Source organism: Gorilla gorilla, chromosome 1, assembly GCF_029281585.2.
Source record: "Gorilla gorilla gorilla isolate KB3781 chromosome 1, NHGRI_mGorGor1-v2.1_pri, whole genome shotgun sequence".
NCBI classification, from domain to species: Eukaryota; Metazoa; Chordata; class Mammalia; order Primates; family Hominidae; genus Gorilla; species Gorilla gorilla.
In genome coordinates this window covers 123,750,615-123,778,334 of record NC_073224.2, presented here as the reverse complement: position 1 = coordinate 123,778,334, position 27,720 = coordinate 123,750,615, and the positions used below count along the sequence as shown (strand labels likewise).

General features: G+C 40.9%; 1 protein-coding gene across 3 annotated transcripts; it reads right to left on the bottom strand.

The window, feature by feature from the left end:
* Positions 1–1,070: 1,070 nt before the first annotated feature.
* On the bottom strand, positions 1,071–26,418 carry HAO2 (hydroxyacid oxidase 2). 3 transcript variants are annotated; one of them, XM_019020995.3, is made up of 8 exons: positions 14,499–14,718; positions 14,006–14,144; positions 12,160–12,311; positions 10,179–10,456; positions 8,409–8,618; positions 2,960–3,118; positions 2,539–2,608; positions 1,071–1,441 (listed from the first exon to the last, which is right to left on the bottom strand). In XM_019020995.3, the coding sequence occupies exons 1-8, from the start codon at positions 14,527–14,529 to the stop codon at positions 1,386–1,388; spliced, it is 1,095 nt and encodes a 364-aa protein (XP_018876540.1). In that variant the 5' UTR covers positions 14,530–14,718; the 3' UTR covers positions 1,071–1,385. The 3 variants fall into 3 exon arrangements, with proteins under 3 accessions (XP_018876540.1, XP_063552042.1, XP_004026491.1); XM_063695972.1 differs by having other exon boundaries at positions 1,074–1,441; positions 10,179–10,381; positions 14,499–14,674; XM_004026442.5 differs by lacking the exon at positions 14,499–14,718 and adding an exon at positions 26,315–26,418 and having other exon boundaries at positions 1,077–1,441.
* Between the last annotated feature and the right edge of the window lie 1,302 nt (positions 26,419–27,720).

Sequence of the window (27,720 nt, the reverse complement as noted above, 5' to 3'; positions counted from 1 at the left end):
ATATGAGTATATACGAGTATATATATGAGTATATACGAGTATATATATGAGTATATATATGAGTATATATGAGTATATATGAGTATATATGAGTGTATATATGAGTATATATGAGTATATATATATGAGTATATATATATGAGTATATATATATGAGTATATATATATGAGTATATATATGAGTATATATATATGAGTATATATATATGAGTATGTATATGAGTATATATATGAGTATATATATGAGTATATATATGAGTATATATGAGTATATATATGAGTATATATAGGAGTATATATAGGAGTATATATATATGAGTATATATATGAGTATATATATATGAGTATATATATATGAGTATATATATATGAGTATATATATGAGTATATATATGAGTATATATATATATGAGTATATATATGAGTATATATATGAGTATATATATATGAGTATATATATATGAGTATATATATGAGTATATATATGAGTATATATATATGAGTATATAGATGAGTATATATGAGTATATATATGAGTATATAGATGAGTATATATGAGTATATAGATGAGTATATATGAGTATATATGAGTATATATATGAGTATATATATATGAGTATATATATGAGTATATATATGAGTATATATATATGAGTATATATATATGAGTATATATATATATGAGTACATATGTATATATACTCATTAAGTATGAAACACTACTATTTCTTAAACTCCTACTAGGTGCTAAGCATTGTGTTCTGAACTTCAAATACATCATCTTACTCTAACTTTTTCCCAACCTACTGGCTGAGGGAGTATAATCCCCATTTTATACACCAGGACTCAGAAACACAGAGAGATCAGAAAACTTGCCCAAGTCACATAGCTTGCCAGCAGTAGTCCTGACTGTCAAACCCATGTCTGTGTGGCTCCAAAGTCTATGTCCTTAACTATTTCCCTATTTTCTATAGATAGGATTATGTTTTTATGGAAAAATGCCTTGTCTATACAGCTCCTCAGTCCAGAGTGCAAAGTTAGATAGTCATTTCATAGAGTTGTATAGAGTATGCAAAAAATATCACCCACTAGTGGTTCCAGTCATTAATGATCTGTCCTTTTGAGATCTTTTACTTCAGAGGAAGATTTAGGCAAGAGAGCAACATATAATAGTCAGTGATACAAAGAAGGGCATGGAACATTTGGGGAAGACAGGGGTTTGGAGGGCCTGAAGCACAGGGGTGGAGGTATTAGAAATGTGGGAAATATGGGCCATGAGCCTCCGGACAGAATGGGGTCCAGGAAGGACAGCATCACACACTGTGCTGTGAGTTTGTGATCCTCCTGTGGGCAACCTCAGCAATCTGGTTATTGGCCCTTCTTTCTTACAGCCTGGAAAACTGGACCAAGTTTCGATTGATCTCAGCAACCGACCGGCAGCCTAAAAGAACAATGTGGTTACAAGCTCATTTTTGTCAAACACAAGCAACTCACCTCATCATGGGTAAGGGGTGATGAAGGGGAACAAGTCTGACTTGATCTTTGTGCTCACTCTTATAAAATGGTTTACATACAGAATGAATAATGTAATTCTGTTTGCATTGGGAATTATTCTGTGAACCTGAGCCCAGGTCATCTCTGAACACGGCCGTGTCAAAATGTCAGGGTAAACATGTAAAAATCCTATTTTAGCATTTTCTAAATCAACTCTTGTGTGCAATAGATGTCTTTGATCTTTATCTTGGTTCTGATAAGGCTCAGGGATATAGGAAGTATCTTTTCGGGAGGAATATGACACACAGATAGCAAAAGAGATGGGGTGAGTATTCCACATGACAATTGCCTTCTAAAGGAAAGTTCTGTCAAAGGAAAAGACTCTTCTTTAGAAGAAGATATTAATTAATACGTAAAATTATGACTATAGCTCAGATTGGACATAAGGATTGAAGAGAGTAACTCCAGATAAGTAAAAGAAGGGAGAAAGAGAAGCTGGCATGATGTTATGGGGCTGGGGAGTTGTGGGCTTGAGTAGGCAATGAGAAGTCCCTGGTGATGAGAAGGCTGAAAGAATGCAATAACAGGCTGCGTAATGTTTAACTGGGAGTTCTTTCCATATTTATGATGTGTGCACCATAACTTTGGCAAAATGTATTATTCACAAAAATATACTAATGAGAGGGTCTTTTCCTAAAAGTAGAAGCATAGAAAAGAGTTGAGTTTCATGCCTGGGTTGATTGGAGTGGACAGAAACAGCAGGCATGGGATATGTCAATAGTCTGTAAATTGAACGAATTCAACAGAAGCAAGAATTCAGAGCCAGAGGTGACACTCCCCAGAACTGACAATGATCTTGAGGACAGCTCTGGTTTCCACTGGGCAGAGAATAGTGCTCAATCTTTGTCTTGAAAGTTGCCTGCCTGTCCTATATTTTGGAGAGCTACCACGTCAGGAAAGGGTCTGCTAGAGGGAAGGACTGCTGCTCCTATTCTTTAGCCATCCTGCTTTAAGTTACAAATCAGGGAAAACATGTTAACTTACCTGTAAGGGCCATGGAAGTGTGGAACTCATTTGTTAAAATGTTCAAAACTTCCTTAACACCATCTTCACCCTGCTCCCGAGGCAGACAGACAGAGACACAAAGAGACATAAAGAAACATTCTGACCATCCACTGAGTATAAATTCTAGATGTAGTCAGAGCTATAATGGGAAAGATGGGGAATATCTGTGAAGTGAGAATTACCTTGGGAATAAAGGAAAGCACAGAGACAAAGATAGGGGATGAAAGCTATTGAACATTTTGCAATGGGCTTCAGAAGAAGCATGGAGATACAGCTTAGGTGTAACTATCCTTTAGGAATCATTTTGAAAATGGCTAAGCTTGGAAAATGAACCACAGGAAAGCACAGAAATGAATGAGAAGCTCTGTATCTTCTTGCTGGTTTGCTTTGCCACTCTCACCTTGCAGGCAAGGCCCCATAGGATTGGTCTCCCAAGAAAAATGCACTTAGCTCCAAGGGCCAGAGCCTTCAGCACATCATTGCCAGTTCGGACCCCGCCATCCAGGTAGACTTCAATTTTCCCCTTTACAGCAGCCACCACTTCTGTCAAAGCATCAATCTGAAAAGGAGATACACATGGGCTGGAGGGCTTTCTATTTTGACTCTCAGACTTGGTCTTCCTGACATATGACCAGGAAAACCAAGCTGAGGAGATGCCCTTGACAATTTCTTCCCCTCCCATGCTTGAGGCTGCTAGCGCTGATCAACTGCAGCGGCAGTCACATTCCTGAGGCCCTCCTGCCTTGACTTTCTGCTTTGACTCCAGTCTAGCTTCTCTCTGACTCACTTAACTGTCTTACAAGTTGGAAGAACTGCTTGGTTACTCTTTCCATCCTAAAAGGGACATTTTCCATTTATAATGTTTACTTCAACTTTCTTCTTTTCAAACAACATTTTGACTTTTGATTTTCTTCTACTCTCTCTGTTTCTAGGGTGGCACAACTAGAAAGGCTCTCCACTGCAAAGGCACTAAGTCTTTTTGGCAGGACAAGTACACTTGGCCATGGCCTGCATGTCTGGATTGCATCCTGACTTGGGAAACTGGGTTGAACATTATTTCTCATGCACCACTTGACCAACTTGTCCCTGACTTCCTCATGGCGTATCTGAGAAAATGAGATAGGACTAAAGTACAACATGGTAAAACTAAAGTTTGAGCCTTTGACAGACAAAATAAAAACATCTTATCATCTTGGCCTGATTTTCCTAAGGAACTTTGTCTCTTATGTTGCCTCTTCAATTCCAGGGAACAGGCAAATAGGCCTTGACCACACGAGGTGCCCCAGGCGAATCTATGCTTCTAGGCACCTACAAGTCTGTAAAGAGGAGTGACAAACAGGCCCCTTATGGATCAAGGGGGAAGATCCTTGGGGAGGGAGTTCTGGAACTCCCTCAGGGTTTTTGTCTGTGCTTCTCTGAGGGATGGCCTGAGAAGAAGAGTCAAAACTGGGCCCTATGAGGCCTTCTGCTGCCAAAGGAATCCATTAGCATTCTACCTGAATGGGATACTTTGGCTGAGACTGAACAGTATAAGAAACTATGAGGAAATAATTTTCTACTTTAACTTATAGGTGGGGGGGGGGGGAATTGAATATGTTTTGAACTTACATGTAATAACTAGAGAGAATTCACATTCTAATAAGAGGCATTTTTTATAGTCCCAGCATGGTATTATTTGGAGTATTTTTATAATGTTGTGAAAGAGGTGGGAACTTCTATGAGGAACTTTGAAATCACCTGATTTCAAACTATAGTATCTGAGTTTTTGGCACTCCCTTAGAGTCTGTGCCTGAGGTCAGTGTCCCACTCCCTGCAGGTTGTTGCCAGTGCTATAAAACGTAAAGATTTGGAGAAAAGTTCCCACCTCTATGAGGTTTCATATCTAACACTGTTCTTGTACTTCCTCCTGGGACCAGGGGAAAGGATAAGTCAGCTGTTGTCCCCAGAAGACTCTAATGAATGTCCTGTTCTGTCCTATTAAAAATTAACTCTAAAGCCTCACCTTAAGGTAAAATTCACTCCCTATTTTATTTCAAAATTATTGTCAACTCCACTGCATTGTATGGCTCACTAGAAGAGTTTGTACAAACATATTTCTCTTTCACAACATCATAAAAATATTCCAGCTGGGCACAGTGGCTCACGCCTATAATTCCAGCACTTTGGGAGGCTGAGGCGGGTGAACCACCTGAGGTGAGGAGTTCGAGACCAGCCTGGCCAACATGGTGAAACCCCATCTCTACTAAAAATGCAAATAGCCAGGCGTGGTGGCCGGTGCCTGTAATCCCAGCTACTTGGGAGGCTGAGGCAGGAGAATTGCTTGAACCTGGGAGGTGGAGGTTGTAGTGAGCTGAGACTGCACCATTGCCCTCCAGCATGGGTGACAAGAGTGAAACTACAAATCAAAAAAAATAAATCCAAATAAGACCATGCTGGGACTATAAAAATGTCTTTTATTTGGACATGAATTCTCTCTCGTTACTAATAGTCACCAAAACAGCATGGTACTGGTATAAAAATAGGCACATGGACCAATGGAACAGAATAGAGAACCCAGAAATAAATCCAAATACTTACAGCCAACTGATCTTTGGTAAAGCAAACAAAAACATGAAGTGGGGAAAGGATACTATATTTAACAATGTTGCTGGGATAATTGGCTAGCCACATGTAGGACAATGAAACTGGATCATCATCTCTCACTTTATATAAAAATCAACTCAAGATGGATCAAGGACTTAATTCTAAGACCTGAAACTATAACAATTCTAGAATATAACACAGGAAAAACCCTTCCAGATATTGGCTTAGGCAAGGATTTTATGACCAAGAACCCAAAAGCAAATACAGTAAAAACAAAGATAAATAGCTGGCACTTAATTAAACTAAGGAGCTTTTGTATGGCAAAGGAACAGTCTGCAGAGTAAACAGACAACACACAGAGTGGAAGAAAACCTTCAAAATCTATACATCTGACAAAAGACTAACAACCAGAATCTACGAGGAACTCAAACAAATTAACAAGAAAAAAAAAAAACTCATCAAAAAGTGAGCTAAGGACACGAATAGATAATTCTCAAAATAAAATATACAAATAGCCAACAAACATATGAAAAAGTGCTCAACATCACTAATGATTAGGGAAATGCAAATCAAAATTACAATGCAATACCTCCTTACTGCTACAAGAATGGCCATAATCAAAAAATAATAGATGTTCACGTGGATGCAGTGAACAGGGAACACTTCTACACTGCTAGTGGGAATGTGAGCTAGTACAACTACTATGGAAAACAGTGTGGAGATTCCTTATAGAACTAAAAGTAGAACTACCATTTGATCCAGCAATCCCACTACCAGGTATCTACCCAGGGGAAAAGAAGTCATTATATGAAAATGATACTGCACACATGTTTATAGGAGCAGAATTAACAATTGCAAAAATGTGGAACCCACCCAAATGCCCATCAATCAATGAGTGGATAAAGAAACTGTGGTATATATATATATATATATATATATATATATATATATATATATATGATGAAATACTACTCAGCCATAAGAAGGAATGAATTAATGGCATTCGCAGCAATCTGGATGAGATTGGACAGTGTTATTCTAAGTGAAGTAATTCAGGAATGGAAAACCAAACATCACATATACTCACTCATAAGTGGGAGCTAAGCTATGAGGATGCAAAGGCATAAGAGTGACACCATGTACTTTGGGGACTAAGGGAGAAAGGGTGTGAAGGGGGTGGGAATAAAAGACTACAAATAGGGTGCAGTGTATACTGCTCAGGTGATGGTTGCACCAAAATCTCACAAATCACCACTAAAGAACTTACTCATGTAACAGACACCACTTGTTCCTTAATAACCTGTGGAAATAATTTTTTTAAAAAAACTCAGATAAATGATGTTTGAACACAATGTTTTAAAAAAACAAATGGCAAACTCTGACCTGTGAGCTGGAAGTTTGCTTTTATAAATAAATAGACCTGGGGCTAGGATTAAGGTGAGGCAAGTGAGGCAGGGTTATACAAGCACAGGGTCAGGTTTCACCTGAAGCAAAACCCTCACGAGGCTCACGCTGATATTTGTGTTGTCTCCAAATGAACTTGAGTTTGGATGTGAAGCCAAATGGCTTGAGAGAATATCAAGTTGATTAGCACAATAAGATAGGAGAAATTCTCCTCTCCCTGGCCCCTGCCCTAGCCAATACTCATTCTCTAGTGGGGAAGCACAATGGGAGAATTAGTCTTCCTCTTTGTCTACTCATTACTCAGTTCTTCCAAAAGAACAAGACCAGCTAAGTTGATTAATGAGAGCCTGACACCTATTGTATGATGTATTTTATTAGCTTCTTTCAAAAGCCTATATTCTACTGTTTGCTGCTTGTTGGTAATGGGCTCTTCATTGCCTTCTGCTCCTATTTAGGCATAGTTGGGATGACTCAGGGCATGCTATGCTCTTTTGCTTTCTCTGTTTTGCTAAATACTGGATGGCTTGTAGGCATCCTGGCAGGGGTTGGGTGAGAGAGCTCAGTGTGTGCTCAGCCCAACCACTTTCTCCTAAGTTTGCAGGTCAATAGGTGGGATGAAAAGCAGGAGACCCAACCACTTCGGTTCAGCTCTTACCAGAGAGACACAGTGAAGGGTGACCCCAGCTCTCCACGTGGGCTTGCCATTCCACTGCCTTTACCAGTTAGAGCTGGTGCAGAGGAGGAGGTGAGTGGCTGGCTCTTAGGCTTGCAAGCATCACGTGTCTTGGAATGTACCAACCAGCTAGTGCAAATTTCTAATTCCTGGAATTTATCTTAAAGAAGTACTTGAGATTGTGCTATGGATTCAGTCACTGATGTGTTGTTTAAAATAGGGAAAGATTAGAGGCAATACAGATGTTCTACAATGGAGGTTGGTTATGTAGTTGTCTGTTCATACTACCTACCATTAAAAATAAGAGGAGCATATATACTGAAACAAAAAGTTGCTCTTAATATAATGCTAAGTAAAAGAAAAAAACCAAAATATTATTTATACTTTTCTTAAACACAAAACATTGTATTTGCATTAAGAAGATGTTAACAGTGACCAAAATGTTGACGTTAGTGACAGTGATAAAATTAGTGTTAATTTTTATCTTTTGCTTATGTATATTTTCTAATTTATCTGCAGTGAACATATTTTATTTATATAAGTGTCAATGAAACTGAAGAGGAAAAAACCTCATTTCTCTTTCTTAAAACAAGTCAAGCAGCAATAGAACATTTGAAAAAATATAACTCAATGAAAACAAATCAACAACAAATTCCCATGTAAAGATTCTTTCCCTGCCTTACTTTCTCTCACTTTCTTGCCCTCAAACTTCATTTATAATGGACATAAATTTATGAGTTAAGGGAAAAAATTATGGACTTTTATAGATTTTAGCAAAAGACACATCAGGGTGTTTTTAGAGTTTTGCCATGAAACATGTTTACTTTAGAACATCTGTCTAATCAAATTCAACATTAACTATTTATTATCTTAAGTGAACTAAAGATAAGTTATTTAACATCACTAAACTACAGTATCCCCATTTGCAAAACAGGGATAATAACACCCATCTTGCAGCATTGGCATGAGACTTAGAGATGCTATATGTAAAGGTTGAAAAAACAGCTTAGCACACAGTAGGCTACTAATAATAATTAACAGTCCTTAAAATTCACAGGTACATACCAACACATGTGGTACAGAGGAGTGAAATATGCTCAGATTTCACAGAGTCCCTTGATGTGGACACACTCACACATACACACACAGCACTCACAAACACACCCTTCTCTGAAGTAATCCTACTTACTGAAGCGAGAACCTCATCAAGCTGCCTCCCACCATGGTTGGAAACAATGATACCCTGGACATTGTGCTTCACAGCTAACTCTGCATCCTCTTTTGTCAAAATCCCTTTCAGGATGATGGGCAATCGAGTTATGCTCTGAAACCAGGAGAGATCATTCCAGCAGAGAGAAGTGCTGATAGGAGTCATCTGGAAATAAGGTATTGCATTTCCCTATAGGAAATAAAAAGGGAACTTAGTCCTGAACTCTCACAAGGCTACTTGATGCATTCCAAAGATGAGACACATTTAGAGAGCTGCCATTTATAAACTGGAAGGAGGAAGAACAGGGCTGGGCATGGTGGCTCATGCCTGTAATCCCAGCACTTTGTGGGGCTGAGGCGGAAGGATCTTTTGAGCCTAGTAGTTTGAGACAAGCATGGGCAACACACAGAGACCCTGCTGCTGCTCCTCTAAAAAAATAAATCGTGGTGCATGCCTGTAGTCCCAGCTACTCGGGAGGCTGAAGTGGGAGGATCGCTTGGGCTCAGGAGGTGTAGACTGCAGTGAGTAGTGATGGCGCCACCACATACCAGCCTGGCTGACAGAGTGAGACCTTGTCTCAAAAACAAACAAACAAACAAACAAACAACAAAGAAAACAAAAAGAAACAGGAGCAACAAAACCCAACAACATTTCTAGCTCCTTTGTCTAACAAAATTTGTATAAAAGAATTTCTACTTCAATTGCTTATCATGGACCATGAATCATGTTGCTGCTCAATAATTGTGCTAGGATCTGGGGACACAAAGACAAATAAGACAAAGTTTCTACTTTAAAAAATTCAGAGTTTAGTATATAAGATGGATAAGCAAAAGCATTTATTGGTCAATGTGATATGTTATGGTTGAGGCATACCCAGGATAAGAACTAAGCAATACTAAATCAGTTATTACCCAATATTTACTCATGGCTCACCATGTACATCAAATATTTATAAATCTCAATGTGCTTCTGGAATTTGAATAAGGATTTTGGAGCACCTCAAGGCCAATCTGTGATTGAGAACTGTTGAGTTACTTGGCTTGGTGTCACAGCTGCCCACTGGTTGAAAAGGCTGGCTTTAGTATCTCTACTATAGCCAGGGATTCCCGCTTTATCATGGCTGTCTCTCTCTGAGGCACTTCTTGCCATTTAATTGTAGGATTTTAATGGGGAAGGTCCCCTTTGTAGTCACCTAGTTCAGAGATTACAAACAAATGTGCTATAGCATCCTGGCGCTCCACAAATGAGTTCTATGTGTGCAGAGATATTGATTCCTCAGTTTCAAGGCAGTAAGGTAGAACCTGGCCTGTCTAGACTGTCTGGCCAGTCACCTTGGTCATGAACATCCCCTTTAGAGAGTCAGTTTGTCTATGTATGCCATCCAAAATTAGCATTTTCTGAGTGTGTCATAAAGTAGAAAATGTTACATGAACTTTTTTAGTTTACTCTCCAGTTCGTGCAAAAATCTTTTCCGTGGCTTTCCTATTTCTCAGCATCCAGCTCTGGCCAGAACACAAGTTGGGCAGCTCCAAGGGTGAGAACATTTGGTCTTATATTGATTGTGCTTGTCTGGAAACTCTAGGGAGCAGGAACCATATCTGCTTTTTCGAACTGCTTTATCCACAGTGTCTGGCACAGAGCAGGTGTTCGATAAATGCTTGTGGAAAGAAAGAACGGAGGAAAGGAGAAAAGAGGGAAGGAAATTTGCCTCTTGTAATGCCTGTCCATCGAATTTAGTATCTTTCCTACCTTTTTAGGTGATTGAAGATCTGTTAGTGTTAAGTTCCTCCTCAACTGGTTTCGAATGTCATGTCGCCTGTTGCCACATACAGGTGTATCCAAAGTTATTACCAAAGCTTTGAAACCTAGGGATTCTACCCTCTGGATCAACTGTTTGTTCAGCTGCAGGTCTGGATGCACATAGAGTTGGAACCATCGGAGGCCTTCGGGAGCTGCAATGACAATGTCTTCAAGGCTACAGCTGGCAAATGTGCTGGTGATGTAGCAGATACCAGCCGCTTGGGCAGCTGTAAAGCAAAGGACATGACTCAGGCTGGAGGGCAGAGGCCTCTGGACTGGGCTAAAAACCTTGGGAGTCTGTGTAGCCTCTGGCCATCTTGCCCCATGAATGCAGATAAAGCTTAATTTCATTCTGCTTCCTCGTAAGAAAGGGATGGAAGGCAATTTGATCAGGCTGAGAGACCTAAACCTTTTTGGGTTCTCCTCTGTATAACCTGTCTTACAAACCGTCTACTCGATAACAAAATATTTCCAGCTAAAGATGCCATGCAATCTCCAGAATCATGTTGGTTGTGTTATAGCCTTCAGACAGGCAACTGGGCCTCTTATGAACTCCTTAATGAAGCAGAAGAGAATTAGAGAGGTCAGAGGATGAGGCAATGTAATTCCAGTGGAGAATCCTGAACTTCATGGTGGAAAAAGCATAGCATATGAAATTAGAAGAATGCTAGTTCTACTCCTTCTTTGCTGTGTGGCGTTGAGTCTCTCATTTTCTTTATCTGTAAAATGGGGAAAATAATAATACATGTCTTTAGGGTTGTTGGGAGACTGAATAAGATACTAGCTATGGGAGCATTCTTTACATTGCAAAGTGGTGTACTGCATAGATACCAGTGCTAATGAAGTTGATGGTGATGACGTTCATACGGCTGCTGCTGACTGGCAGATTTCCCATTTCCTACTTTATTCATTTCAATGAAATCTCCAACAGGTTAATGTCACTGTCCCACTATAACTCATGGGCAGCGAATTTGGGCTAATCAAAAATTAACATTTTCAATTTTTCATGTCAACAGGAGATAGCCCATTCTTTCATCCTACCCCCAAACAACACATTCAACCATGATGACTTAGTAAACTAGTCACATTCATATAGGATATTAATATCTCAACCTAGCTAGACCTGGTCCCTAGACCCCATCAAGATGGATGTCACATTTAGCTCTAGAATCCTTGAATCCATAGCTTCCTTCATCATGGAGTCAAAGGAAAAGACCTCAGGGAAGCCCTGAGAAATTCACAAAAACAGATGTGACTTAGAGTGAAGATTACGAAAGAGTCCCAAGAGCATTTTCAGCCCCATCTCTCTTTTCTATTTATTATTATTATTATTATTGGCGGTGGCGGTGGTGGTGGTGGTGGAGAATGTGGGATGAGAATTAGGTTGACTGGGAAGGAGATGTAACCCAACAATAAAATCTTTGTCAAACAAGATGACAAGGTCAATTGAAGAGAAGGAAAATGGAATGTTTGGGCAACAGCAGCTTCCAGGGCCTTGTGTTAGGACCTAATGTCGTGATTCTCTCCTCATCCTAAATTCAGAGGCTGCCATTCAGCCCTAGCCCTGGCCCATCAGGGGCCAAAGAGGGCCCTAGCCTTGGGGCTGCGTTAAGCGTCCCTTTCCCTACAAATGGTGTGAGCCAGAAGGGCCAGCACCCCTGTTCTGAGGGATGACTTGGTTAGATTTTAGCACCTTCTTATTCATCTGTAACCCCCCTTGCACTCTAACTATTCTTTATTATGGAAAATGAATGTTTTCTCAATCTTAGGTTACACAAACGTAGCTTTAAGCATTCCCTTTCCTGCCTTCCTTAGTGTTAACCAGATTATGTTCCTAAGCCCCTTCTAGAGAGAATCTTGGAGCACTCTGCCACTGCTCTGAGGGACACCTCCTCCCGGAAAAGAGCCTCAAGGTGGGGATGGTTCATACCTCTTGCTGTGCTCATTTCCCCATCAGGCCAGACAAGGCAGTGGAACCCTGTGGGTGCGATACAAATAGGGGCACTGATCTCCTCCCCTTGGATTGTGGTTCTGGTGTCCACCTCAGACACATCTCTCAGGTACCGGGGACGGAGGCGAATTCTGTGCCGGACAACAAAGAGATCTTTTGTTGGTGAGATGATTCTGCAGCAGGGAGGCGCTGTCTGGGGTGGACCCCCCGATTCCTGATACAAGTCTAAACCAGACAGGGTCCTGTGGAACTTTGGTGGGTTCAGTTGGCTGAGAGCTGAGTAACCTGTGTTGATCCAGGAGGAGACTTATCTCCAGAAAGCCGCTTCCAACACCTCATTCCCCATTTCTCAACCTTCTCTGAACCACTTTGTGCATACCAAGTCCACACTATTCCTGCTTTGCTCTGTCAGAAGTCTGTGTCTTTGAATCATGCCTCCCAGACTACACTGCAGCACTTGGATGGTTTGGTTCATCATAACAAGGACTAAAAAGAAAAGAATAGGTAGGAAGAGGTTCCAGGCTCTTTTCCTGTCAGGTTAGGAACAAGTCTCCAGAAAGTAAGAAAAGGCCACTGAATGAGAACAAATCCCAGGGAGTGATTGAGGCTTTTGTGATAGAGGCTAGTTAGTTTGAAGATTTGACTTAAACACTGCTTTAGAAGAAGGTAGGAGAATTTACAAATAATAAATATGCAAAACACACTTTTTAAATAAATGCATACTTAGCCTCAGGTGTCTAAAATTTTCATTGTTTATACAATATTATTTTTGCACTTAAACTTAGAAAAATTTTCTGAAAATTCTTAATTGTGCAAATTTGAGTAAGGTAGCCTCAGTCACTTCATCTGAAATAGGAATAATAATCCAAATTTCCTAATAGTTTTGTGAAGACAGACTGAAATAAATGATGTAAGGTGCCTCATATAGTGTTAACTAAGTATGAAAATACAGAATATAGGGCTCCCTTTTATACCATTTTTCAGTTTTCTCCTGAAATCTGTATCACAAGAATCAGCAAGCTTTTTCTATAAAGGGCCAGAGAGTAAATATTTGAGGCTTTGTGGGCCATTTAGTCTTCGTCACAGTTATTCAACACTGCTCTTGAAGTGCAAAAGCAGCCATAAACAATAGTAAATGGCTGAGCATGGTTGTGTTAAAATAAAACTTTATTTATGGACACCAAAATTTGAACTTCATACAATTTTTATGTATTACAAATTACTCTTCTTTTGACTCCCCACCCCCAGCCATTCAAAAATGAAAAACCATCGTTAGCTCATGGACCATACAAAAATAAGTGGCGGGTCAGCCTCTGCCTGTGGACTGCTGTTGGTTGACCAATGCTCCATCTCCTACTTTTTCAGACCATCTCTTCTCCCCTGACTCAATTCTTATTATCTCTGAGACTCCTTGGATCTCCATATTTTCTCCAAACCTGAGTGTTCTCTCCTGTCTTCCATTTTCTTCTCCAAGCCAGAGTTTAGGAACTCAGGAGATCTAGGCCTCCCAGCAGGCCCATCCTCCCTGCCTAGGGAACTGGTCCTTCTGGGACTCTTGTTCTATCTTGTCAGGTTGCAAAGTTGCTGAGATGAAGGAGAATGACTCACTTCTGCTGGCTATAACAGAAATTCCCTCTTTTTCCATCTTCCCATCAGCCCTCCCTCCCCTGCCCCTAACAAACCAAAACAACAACAAAATCATCCGCATTATTAGGTCTTGAGTGATCTGTGTTTTTTGGAGGCAGAAACCAGGACTACTACTGTCCAAGTTGCTCTCCACCAGTGCACCTTAACCTAACAATAGACAGGCTACAGAAGACCACACCTTTTAAATGCTGCAATGTTGTCATCCCGCGTGATGCTGTCATCTGCTCCACCTTCAATAAAATCCCGAGTTGACTTAGACAGCTGCTCTCGCGCATGGTCCTGAAAGTCTGTCAAACACACCAGGGACATTTCTGGACCTTCCAAGGAGAAAACAAAACCAAACCAAACCCAGTGAGAACACTTCAGATGCAGAAAAGGAAATGAAGGGGAAGCTGCAGTATGAAATTGTTTGGATTCAACATTGGTCTCCCTGTATTCTTATGTTAACAGAGTTATTGCCAAAGCCAGTGATCCCTAAGCCAGAAGGCAGAGAGTAATGGTCCACCCTTCCATTCTCCCATTCCCATTCCCATTCCCAAATCCTGATTATTTGGCCTTCTGAGTATTTCTCATATTTTCTCCTCCACTCTACACACACCACCTTAGACCTAGTTGAGGCCCCACCACTTCTTAAAAGCTTATTACAAAAAATTCTTATTTTTGTATCTTGCCTTCAGTTTCACTCCCCATCTTGTCTTCCATCAGCTGCCTGGGATCTTCCTAAAGTTCAAGGCTGATCATGCCTGCCTCTTGTCTTTCAATGTGCCCACGTCATGGCATTCCTAGCTTTCTAGGCCCTGGATTTTCACTGCCTCACCAGCTTCATTTCTTGGTGAACTGATGCTACTATCTGGGAGTTCCCAGGAATCTCAATGTTTGAATTGTCTGGAGCTGTGGATTACAGAGTGGGGAAAGGACAAGACAAAGTTTACTTTGTAATTCTTGGCTGGGTCGCTGAACATGTTGCTTAATATTATTAGGAGGCTCAAGGGTCACCATCTACCTTTTTGCTATTTTTGCTAATTTGGGTACCTGAGAAACAATGTATGTTGGCTCCATTTATTCCCATCTTCAATTTGAGCCCTATAAACCCAGAGCTTGGTACTTTTGATACAACACCCTGAAAGAGGAAAGAGGACAGGGCTTGGGGGTAATGAATAAATCTCTCCAGTAGAAACAGGGCAGTAGAAACAGCAGCAGCACAGATGCTTAAGACACTAGTTGCTTTCAGTTACAGCATGTAGAGCTCCTGCATGAGAGGATTCCAGAAGGAAAAACAGAGAAACCTGAAATTTCTAAGCTCCAACCAACTCCCAGGCAGTTGGCAGCCATGTGAAAATTAACCGAAGGTTTTGGGTGGAAACTGAATGGCTTTTAAGTCATTATCTAAAGGAAGAAGATAGGCCCCAGTAACTAGGGCTTCAACCAGGAATGGGTTAGTTCCTCTAATGGACAAAGGGGACACAGAGGCCAGATGAGATGTGAGGTGCTGGGAATCTTGGCTGGAGCAGGGATGGGGCAGAACTTGCTTGAGGATACCTCAAGTCAAGCCAGGATCTGGTCAAGCCAGATTCTGTTGAAGTCAAACAGAGAAGTAGCCCTTAGCACTTACTTAAGGGCTAAGCAGGAAGAAATTATATGACAGACAGGAAACAGAGCCCCCAGGAAGTGCATTGGGCTCTAGATGGAGGCTACGAGGAGTAATTTGGAGCCCAGCCATAGCACCTTTTATAGAAAAAGTACTCTGCCAGTGAGTGAGGAGAGAACATTGAGGTATGGAGTTGAGTCTGACAAATTACTACAACCATATCTAATTTAGCTCATTCTTACTCCACCCTTCAAAGGGTTAATAAACCTTAGTCAAATGAATTAATCATTGCAAGTATCCAACTATATCACAGTTGCTTATTTATATCTCTGTGTGCATAAAAGCATAAAAGAACTAATATATGATGCCTGGGAATTTTATTCTTCCAGAGATCTGCTTGCAATATTGGACCTTGGTTGGTGTCTGGGAACTTGGATTTCAACAGGGTTCCCAGTGTTCCCTGATAAGAGTGCCTCCCTGTGTATAAACTGTTTGTATAAACAATGTGGTTTATGATGAACATTTGCTTCTCTTCTGGGAGTCTAGAATTTTGGTATGGGCTAGGCAGAGGGTGACCATATGACCAGCCTCCAACATGAAACTCTGGGCATTGAATCTCTATTGACCTGCTCAGGTAGGTAACATTTTACATGTGTCATCACATCTTGTTGCTGGGGGAATTAACTACATCCCGCATGAGTCCACTGGCAGAGGACTCATGGAAGCTTATCCCTGGTTTCCTCCAGATTTTGCTGCAAGAGCCATTTTTCCCTTTGCTAAGTTTGCTTTGCATCCTTTCAGTAATAAAGCGTAGCCTCGACTATTTGTTCCTCCTAATGAAGAACCAAACCTGGGACCCCCAACACACTTTGTATTCCCAGGCATTAGGATAGTACATGGCACTGAGTTGCTGCTTACAAATGTTCACTACTTGAATTTAACATTCCCCTGCCTGTCATTTATCTTCATTATTGGATGAGAATTCGCCACCAGGTTTCAACTCCTGATATCTCAATAAATACACATATCCTATACATTACACACTCATAGAAAGGCTGTTCTACACAATTCTAGCATATAAATGACACAAAGATTATGTCTAATCCAGAAGAAATGGCTCATGCTCACTCAGAGTCATGTGTCTAGAATAGTGTCAATTATGTGATTTGAAAGCTGCTTGGACATAAAGAATCAACCCTAGCATCTTATATACAACAAACACTATTTTATCTCAGTTCGATACCTCTTCTAATTTTTCCTTAGACTCTTTTCTATCTACAGCTTTTTCTCAGTGTCCCTGTGAAGAAGACAGAGAAGGTATTAGTCTTCCTACTTTGCATTTAAAGAGACCGAGGCCTCAGAAATAAAATAACTTGTGAAAGATCAGTGATATGGTTTGGCTGTTTCCCCACCCAAATATCTTCTTGAATTATAGCTCTTATAATCCCCACATGTCATGGGAGGGACCTGGTGGGAGGTAATTGAATCATGGGGCTGGATTTTCCAGTGCTGTTCTTGTGAGAGTGAATGAGTCTCATGAGATCTGATGGGTTTATTTATTTATTTATTTTGAGATGGAGTCTCACTCTGTCGCCCAGCCTGGAGTGCAGTTGGTTCTGGACTCATGTGTTCTGGTAGCTTCTAAAGATAGACATTCTCTATTTTCAGTTTCATGTAAAGAACAAAATAGTTGGTTCTCATAAATTGCTTGCTATATTTAAGAGAATTTTCTAGGTTTAAAAATACAATTATGCATTTTTTTCTTTTTATAATGTAAGTAAATCTTAGCATGATCTCAGCTAACTGTAACTTCTGTCTCCCCAGTTCAAACAATTCTTCTGCCTCAGCCTCCTGAGTAGCTCGAATTACAGGCATGTGCCACCACACCCAGCTCATTTTTGTATTTTTAGTAGAAACGGGGTTTCACCATGTTGGCCAGGCTGGTCTCAACCTCCTGACCTCAGGAGATCCACCCACCTTGGCCTCCCAAAGTGCTGGGATTACAGCCATGAGCCACCATGCCTGGCCGAGCTGATGGTTTTATAAAGGGCAGTTCCCTGCATGTGCTCTCTTACCTGCTGCCATTTAAAACATGCCTTTGCTCCTCCTTCACCTTCCACCATGATTGTGAGGCCTCCCCAACCATGTGGAACTGGAAGTCCATTAAACCTGTTTTTCTTTATAAATTATCTAGTCCCAAGTATTTCTTTTACAGTATGAAAATGGACTAATACAGTAAATTGGTACCTGGTAGTGGGACGCTGCTATAAAGATACCCAAAAATGTGGAAGTGACTTTGGAACTGATTAATAGGCAGAGGTTGGAAGAGTTTGGAGGGCTTAGAAGAAGACAGGAAGATGTGGGAAAGTTTGGAACTTCCTAGAGATGTCTTGAATGGCTTTGACTAAAATTTTGATAGTAATATGGACAATGAAGTCCAGGTTGAGGTGGTCTCAGATGGAAATGAGGAACTTGTTGGCAACTAGAATGAAGGTGACTCTTGCTATGTTTTAGTAAGGAGACTGGCAGTATTTTGCCCCGCCCTTAGAGATCTGTGGAACTTTGAACTTGAGAAAGATGATTTAGGGTATCTGGCAGAAGAAATTTCTAAGCAGCAAAGCATTCAAGAGGTGACTTGGGGGCTGTTAACAGCATTCAGTTTTATGTATTCAAAAATATACGGTTTAGAATTGAAACTTATTTTTAAAAGGGGAGCAGAGCATAATAAAAGTCTGGAAAATTTGCAGCCTGATGATGTGATGATAGAAAAGAAAAACCAATTTTCTGAGGAGAAATTCAAGCTGGCTGCAGAAATTTGCATATGTAATGAGGAGCCAAATGTTAATTGCCAAGACAATGGGGAAAATGATTCCAGGGCATATCAGACATCTTCACTGCAGACCCTCCCATCATAGGACTGGAGGCCTAAGACGCAGGGCACCAGGGCCTTGCTGCTTTGTGCAGTCTCAGGACTGGTTGCCCTGTGTTCCAGCCATGGCTAAAAGGGGCCAAAGTGCAGCTCAGATTGTAGCTTCAGAGGGTGCAAGCCTCAAAGCTTGGCAGCTTCCACATGGTGTTGGGCATGTGGATGTGCGGAAGATAAGAACTGAGATTTGGGAAGCTCCGCCTAGATTTCAGAGGATGTATAGAAACACTTGGATGTCCAGGCAGAAATCTGCTTAAAGGGGCAGAGCCCTAATGGAGAACCTCTGCTAGGACAGTGCAGCAGGAAAATGTAGGGTTGGAGCCTTCACACAGAATCCCCACTGGGGCACTGCCTAGTGGAGCTGTGAGAAGAGGGCCATCATCCTCCAGACTCCAGAATGGTAGATCCACTGACAGCTTGCACTGTGCACCTGGAAAAGCCACAGACACTCAACACTAGCCTGTGGAAGCAGCCAGAAGAGAGGCTGTACCCTGAAAAGCCACAGAGGCAGAGCTGCCCAAGACCATGGGAACCCACCTCTTGCATCAGTGTGACCTGGATGTGAGATATGGAGTCAAAAAGATCATTTTGGAGCTTTAAGATTTGACTGCTCTGCTGGATTTTAGACTCGCATGGGGCCGTAGCACCTTTGATTTGGCTAATTTCTCCCATTTGGAATGGCTGTATTTACCCAATGCCTGTATCCCCATTGTATCTAGGAAGTAACTAACTTGCTTTTGATTTTACAGGTTCATAGGTAGAAGGGACTTGCCTTGTCTCAGATGAGACTTTGGACTGTGAATTTTTGAGTTAATGCTGAAATTAGTTATGACTTTGAGGAACTGTTGGGAAGGCATGATTGGTTTTGAAATGTGAGGACATGAGATTTGTGAGGGGCCAGGAGTGGAGTGATATGGTTTGGCTGTGTCCCCAACCAAACCTCATCTTGAATTTTAGCTCCCATAATCCACACATGTCATAGGAGGGTCCTGGTGGGAGGTAATTGAATCATGGGGGAGCAGGTTTCATCATGCTGTTCTCATGATAGTGGAAAAGTCTCATGAGATCCAATGGTCTTATAAAGGGCAGTTCCCCTGCACCCACTCTCTTGCCTGCCACCATGTAAGACTTGCCTTTGCTCCTCCTTTGCCTTCTGCCATAATTGTGAGGCCCCTTCAGCTGTGTGGAACTGGGAGTCCATTAAACCTTTTTTTCTTTATAAATTACCGAGTCTCAGATATTTCTTCATAGCACTATGAAAATGGACTAATACAATCAGGTGGTAAGTTATTATGAGAGATGGTTCTGAACTCATGTGTCCTGGTAGCTTCTAAAGATAGACATTCTCATTTTCAATTTCAGGTAAAGAACACAATAGTTGGTTCTCATAAATGACTTGCTATATTGAACTCGAGATAATTTTGTAAGTTGAAAAATACAATTATACATTTTTAATATAATACATGTAAATCTTAGTAGTCTATTATTTTTGTTAGAGGTTTAATATAAGGTTTATAATTAAAGAAAAGGATAACTTCATTGTTCAAAGCTTTTCCTAAATTTGGAAGTGAAGAACTTAGCACAATATATTTGTATATACTTTATTTCAATTTGATCCCTACCAGCCTTGAAGCCACCAGAAATTAAAGGGAAGATTCAAGTAATCTAATGGTTTTCTTGTATTCCCACTTTATTTTGTCTTCTTCTATTCCCATTTTATTTTGTCTCCATTTCAATGTTTTTTCTTTTATCCTTTTTTATTCCTACTGCCCAAGAAGAAGAGACAGAGGAGAAAAGAATAAAATTGCAAATTGACCAATTGCCAGCTATTGTTCTAGAAATTTTAGCTCATTTTAGCTCCTTGAACCTCTTTAGGCTTTTTGTCTGATAATGAAAACAGTGAGGTACAATTAGCAGACCAGTGACAAAGAGGAGGAAATCTGAGGGCAAGGACATTCAGGAGTACCTGTTGCTAACAATCTGAAGTTCAAACTCTCCTGACAGAGGGAAGGAGGAAGGAAGTAGAGAAGCTGGCAGGCTTTTCAAGGAAGACGTGGTTTTCTTTAATATTGCAATCTGATTTAACACCAGACAGATAAAAAGTTGTCTTCCTTTGAAGATTTTGTATGATTCATATGATTCATGTTGGTGTTGCTTTAGGAACTCAGGGTTATCACAGCTTATATTTGTATGGAAACCCCCTACACAGTTTGTGGGAAATCTCAGCGTGAAAATTGCAGGGTAGGCTGTGGAGATACAACGGGGGAGAAAAGTCAGCCTCTGATGACTCACTTTAAGGTACACTTGCTTGGTGCTATAGGATGGTGTCCTTCCAGAACCTCTGGCCTAGTTCTTTAGGAACTTATGCCAAGTTTCCCAATGGAATGTCAGATAATATCAAGGCTACATTTTACGGGCCTAGTTTGAGAGATTAGACTGTTCAAAGTTGGCTGAAAATGCTGTAATCAGTCTTCCCCTCAAGGATAGTGGATACAAAGGGTATAGCCATCACCATGGCATTGTCAACAACAGCACTGTCAGGGGAGAGGCTGAAGCTAGAGGAGACCCTGAGAATGAAAGAGGTGATGGGAGAGGAGAAGGGTCCCAGAGCTGATGGAGACTAGGAGAGCCATGTGCAGATGGCAGTGTTGGGTTCAGGGAAGACATGAATCAATGGCACTGGAAAATGCTCCTGTGACTGAGGCAGATGAGCCCCCAGCATGGGGAAGAGAGGGCAGGGGGAAGAATTTGGATGCCCAGGAACAGCAGGTCAGCCCTCAGAGTAAAAAGGGAACTGAGTGTTTCTAACATTGCAGTGATCTGAGGAATCAAGGATGGCATTTGTATGGGAGTGAGGGGAAAAGAAGCCAGTCCAGTTCAGATGTGGCAAGGATTAAATTCCTGGTGCCTGTCAGCCCAGAATCAGCTCTGGCTTCTTCCCTGAGCACTCACACATTGTGAATCAAGGATGCAGGAGCCTTCTGAACCATAATGGCCCTTTTTTTTGTTTGTTTTATTCTGATTTATATAATAATCTCTCCTTTTTAGGCTGCCACTCCTCAACCACTCTCATTAGCCTTTTTTCGTTTCTACTAATGAAAATTCCCTTCTCAACCTGTAAGCATGTTCTACCATGAGGAGTATGATGCTTGAGTTCTTCAGAATGGCTTCTTTAGTCATGATAGGGAGTGACTCATATCTTTGCTTTACTCTAGGAGCTTTGTGTGTCACGGATTGAAAGAGTTTTTGAGATTTGCCGTGGTGGGGCATGTTTATGTTAAGGACATGCTCACTCTGAAGTTATTGTGACCTATTTAGGCAATTACCTGCCATTGTCCTGCTTCCCACACATCCTGCCTATTGAGGATTGGAAGACTATGAGAACATCTTGCTTGATGGAGCCAAGAAGAACCCTAGAGAGACAGAGAGATGTGCACAAGTTTGGCAGCACAGCTAATAAATGAACTCAGGTCTTCTGTGTCCGCATTTAGGGTTCTTTCTGAAATACAATATGACTCTTGCAATTGCTTCTGGATAGCCTGGCAATATAACTTAGAATTAGCTTCTCCTTACATGAGAATTAGCTTCTCAGCACAGACCTAAGATTTCTAGAGACTCAACTCATCTACACTAGATTTTATCATTCCACCTTCACTTCTACTCCTTCTGACCCTGCTTAGCCATGCCAGTAAAAGGAGCTCCACTTGAAGTTGGAATACGGAATAAACTTTTGCTTCATCCAGTCAGTGGAGTGGTGTGTGTGGCAGCCTGAGAAGCAGGCTGCTTCAAGAGAGATAGCTACTAACACTTATTTGAACAGTGGCAGGCTACATGTCTTCTCTCCAAGTCTCAGTTTCCTCATTTGAGAAAATATACATTTTTGTATATTTCAGCTTAATCCATGATAGATTTGAAGCCACCTGAAATTAAAAGCTGAGCTGAGGTCCTTCAAATACTCATATTCTGTGCTTTCTTTGCCCATAAACACAGGGAGCTGTTTAGATGAGGTCATATGAACATTCTAGTTCAGCATTTACTTCATGGCAATAAAGTATAGAACAGGGAACCAGCACAATATTTAGACATATTTGCCAACAACAAACAGCTGGGTGCTCAAGCCTGCCTTTGCTCCTCCTCCCCAGCCTGGAGGTCTTTCTTTTCAAGAACTTTTCTGGTCCCGTGGCACCACCTTATGGTTTCAGTGGATAACTACTTGACCAGTCTTGTCACTATTCCCTTTTACAAGAGGTACGGCCTGTCACACCACCTGTTTTTCCTGTTCTCAGACCAGGTAATTGAAATCTGTTTTACTACACAGATGTGCCTCTTCCTCCTTTCTCGATTTCTCCAAACTATTGAGTGCCTTTCTCAGGGAAATCTTTCTCACGCCTTCTTCTCTTTTCCTAATCTCTCCCATCTCCTTTCCTTTTTCATTTGCAAACCAAAAATAATTGTTCTGTCAAGAAGAACAAAGTGAAACAATTTTGAAGTCGCATTAGACCTAGCAAATAACTTCAAAAACCTTTGAAAATACCCTCAAAGGCATCTTAATATTTCTTATTTACATTTCCACTGAATTATCTCTTCCTCTAATTAAGCCTACTTTTCTTCATCAGTTGCATATACAAGAAATTTTTAAAAATGATTTATTACACAGTTTTCTTAGTTTTCAGTTTTGGTTAATGACCAGCAATACAATAACACTGCTTTACAGTAATTTGCATTGCAAATATGCCAGATCTTCTGCTATTTTGTGTATCAAGTGGGTATTTTCAGTCACCTGGGAATCCAACCGCTATTTTAATAGCATTCTTTTGTGGGAAAATCTGTTCTGAGTTTCAAACAAATGCCCTCCAAGTAGAGTTTTGGCACCCAGCCATGTTGTAAACTGTGTGCTGTCCATAGAGCGTTGAACATAGTTTAGGGCATACTGGGAGACATTGATCCAAATGCTTATACAGTGTTTTGAAAGATAAGGACTTTCTTATTCTTTCAAACAGTGGAATAATTTGATTATGCAAAAAGCCCTGGAGGCAGCATGATGGTTCCTTAATATGAATAATAATAATGACAATAATATTGCAACCATTTATCAAGTACTCCATGATGTACCATGCACTGTGTAAATTGCTTTACATGCATGACTGTTTCAATCCTTGTGGAAATGTTCAACACAAATATTATCATCCCCATTTCACGGGTGAGAAACCCGAAGTTCAAGAGGTTAAAATACTTTGTTCAATATTACATATCTAGTAATGTGTCACGATTCCAGTGGCCTGGCTCTTAAGCACTATAGAAAGAAGAAAATGGGCACAGCCAAGTGTGGTTTATGGAATGACAGAGTTGGCACGGACCTTAGAGGATTAAAATGTCATGGACATATGCAACTTTGCTTTCTTCCCTCAAAAAATCATAACTCAATCAGAAAGTTAAAAAAAACTTCATTATTCAGCCAATCACTAAAAAATAACTTCTTATGTTTAAATCTGTCTTAACAGTCTACAGAGCACTCTTCTATACGTTATTCCATTTGGTGCTTACAACAATCCAGTGGGCAATCAGAGAGTGTATGTATGAGCCCCATGTTATAGATGAAAATATTAAAGCTCGGATAATTCACGTGAGTATCCAAGCTAATGCAACAGAAATGGCAAAGCCTGACCTGGAATCCTTCTGACTTGTTTCCAATGTCTTTGAGCCAGTATGGAGTGTTAGTGGTATGGGGGAGACATTTAAGTCTCTGTTCTGAATGGTCAGAGAGCTGCATAAAATGAGCTTGGTCAATTCCCACAAAATCCAGGCCATTGGGAAAGGAGTTCTATGTGACACTGTGAGATCACTGCACCTGCCTCTTCATCTGCTCAACAAGGACCGAATGTGCAAAACAGACATCAGAATTCACACAAAGCTCCAAAACAGGCTCTGACGTCTACTCTGTCCACTAGTGACTTCAGATCTTGCAGGTGTACCTATATCTCACAGTGGCAATCACTGGGTTGTAGCAGGAGAGAGAGGAGAAAAGGCAGAGCAGATGGGGATGGAAGAGCCCAGCTATGGAGTGCAGTTTTTTCTCTCTTTGCCTTCCTCCTGGCATCTCTGTCTACAGCAACTACCCAGACTGTGTTTCTGAAGGCCATTGCTTTCCACCGATCAACTGTGCCCAAGGAACTAATGACTGAGGGAGTCAGTGGAGTAGAGAAGACACTATATTATAAGCTTTGGCACTTGGCAAACATAGGCTGAAATCTCAGCTCTACTACTTGCTCACCACGGTTCTGTGCAAAATTTATTTGTTAAAGGAGAATATTAACATCCATCCCATAGGGCTGCCATGAGGACTAAGCATTATGGCCCCTTTGAAATTTCTAGAACAGTGCCTTGTATAGACTAGATTGTTAATAAAGGCAGCTCCATGTTCATTATTCCTCCTGTTGATGACATGTGTGATTTCATCTGAGGCTCTGGAAGTGGAAAGCTGCTTCAGGATTTGAGTATTTCTGTCATAGTATAATTTAAACCCTCTGTCAGATTTACTCATTAGTTTATCCAAGAAGGTTTATTGACACACACTCTCAGCCAGGGTGGCGGAGGCATATACTGCTCCCCACATCCTTAACATTTCACTGTTGCTTAAATACAGGCATGGCTCTGTGACTAGTTCTTCTGGCCAATGGCCTGGGAGTGGGAATAGCAGGTGTTAATTCTAGGCCAAGGATTGAAGAGCTGGTATGTGACCCTCCAGCTTTGTTTCCTCCTCTACAGCGATCCTCCATCCTCAAGAAGGCAAAGCTGTAAGAGAAAGGCCACTTGGATTCCCAAAACGCCATTTGGAAAAGAGTAGCCCTGGAGATCAGCTGATATTGTGTAAGGAAGAAATAAATATTTATGTGTTATCTCACTAAGTTGTTAAGGTTTATTCTTTACTATAACATAGCCTGATTTAACATAATATATCAAAGTATTATGCTAAACACTAGAGATATTGGGGGGGACATTTATCACATCAGTTTCTGCTCTCAAGAAGCTTACAGTCGAAGAAGACAGACTTTAATAGCTCATCATTTGGTAGCTGATACGATTTAGAGTATAACAGGAGTTCCTTTGAGGGGAGAGTTACCTGGGAATTTGGCAATATTCCCATTACCTCTCAAATGATATACCACAAGTGATGTTCCACTCAATCTATTCTAGACAAGCTCCTATTCTCATCTATCTTTAAATTAGGTTATTACTGTCTATCTCATAGGCATCTTGTGAGAATTGAAGGATCTTGTAAAATGCAGAATATAGTAGTAGTTAAGAATAAAAGTTTGCGGATTTTGCTTCCTGCTATTGGACTCTTTATTCTGTTCCATTGATGTGTTATCTATCTTTATACCAGTACCTCCCTGTCTTCATTAGCATTCTTGGCAGTTCTCCCCAGGTTGATCTGTAGATTCAACTTAACACAATCAGAGGCTCTTCATTAGTGGGACTTTGTAACCCATTTGTTCCAAATAAGCTTATTGCTCAAAGGAACTACATTGTTTGAGACACATTAACTTCTTTACTTTTTTAGGAGCATAGCCATGTCACTGTTTTCTTTTGCTTGTGGCCAGGAAGCAGTGGTCAGAATACTAAATATATCCCTGAAGGCAATAGCAATACCTTTTATGTTTTCAGAACGCTGTCAAGTGAAAACATTTTAACCCATTTTTCCTCCTATGGACACCCACAGATATTCCACCATACAATTCTAAGACTCAACTTCCTAGACTTAACCTTCTCTGTCTGTATCCTTTTTGAAACCAAATCTTTCTTTGCCCATGCCCTCTGAGTTCCCTAACGCCTGTCTCCCTAGGACCATCTTTGCCAAGGTCCTTGCCTTGCAAACTCATAGTTGGCTTCCACGATATCTTCCATTCCCATCCTATCTGGCACTTCATCACCCTTCTCAGTTCCAAGCACACAGAACACACTCAATGACAAACCTGATTCTAATGTCTTCCAGTCCTCAGGGAAAGAAGTGTTTAGACGCAGCCACTCAAACCCTGGCTCACTGCCGGAGGTGTTAGGAAACACACCACATCACTACCCACAGTTCAGGCTAAAGAAGAGGCTGAAGTCTCAAAGTTAATCTTTTAATGAAAACATCCAGCTTAGCAGTAAATAAGCAACTAGGCCAGAGCAAGGTTGACTTTGAAAGAATTTTGCTGACTTTGCAAATTTACTTCAAAATTAAGTGAAGTTTCTTACAAAATTAAACTTCAAAGTGAAGTTGTAATTTCCTACCTGAAATCACCCATTCCCTACCTCTAAACTTCAAACTTTATGTTGTCCTCTGCTCATCACAGATTGTTAGAGGTAGGGAGTGGATGATTTCAGGTAGGAAATTACAAAAGTCCCTGGGTTGGAGGAGGGGCTTTTTGTGGTGATGGGGTTGGGGCGGGAGAAGAGCAAGCACAGCCTGGGAGCCCATAGGCAGGACAGCAGTGGGGACCCAGGCCAGGACAGTCCGAGCTTTGGGGATTTTGGAGGGTGTATAGTGTAGAGCCCTCCCTGCCCACAGAACTGTTCTGGGGAATTAATTATGTCTAGTTTAATATGGGAGTCAGGGAAAACCAGTGAAATTTTTGAGTGGAAAATTATTCAGGAATGTAGAAGAAATGCTAGGAAAAGCAAACTTAAAAGTACATGGAAAAATAGAATTAATTTCTCCAGAAGAGTTCTGTAGGGGTCCCAGAAAGGTCACTAATTTGTCCAGGTCTGTTCGTCTCGACTCCTCCCCCAGCTCTTGCCACTGCTCCTTAGTATTGCCACAGCTCACGTGTGTGATGCGCTTACGATGTGCCAGACACACTACATGCGTTACTTCATTTGATCTTCACGGAAGGTCAATCTTTTCAAGATTGTCTCTTTTTCAGAAGAAAAAATGAGATTAACGAACATGCCCAAAGCCTTTCAGCAGTAATGAGCAGAATTGGGATTTGAACCCAGCCTGTAGCCAACACACGGAGCGGAGGAGGCTGAAATCCTGAGCTGTACTGATGACCATAGCAGTGGGGTTTGCCTTTCCTTTAGAACCTGTAGTTAGAGAGCAAAATGATGAATTTACCACTGACTTGTCATACCATCTCCACTCAAGGCTCATTGGCTATTTATTTGGAGGGTAATCGCTACCTGCTATCTAGCCACTAGAGGACAGTATTACCTCAACAATGCTTTCAAAAGTAGCCAAAATCTGGGTTCTGGAAATTTCTTTTCCATAGCAATTTTCACAATCTCCATAATCAGCCTCTAGGCCATGTCCTCGGTCAGCTCTCACAACACCTGGCCTGCTCACAGTCCCCTGATCCAGACCCTCCCTTGCTGTTTTCCAGACTCCGACTCTGTCTCT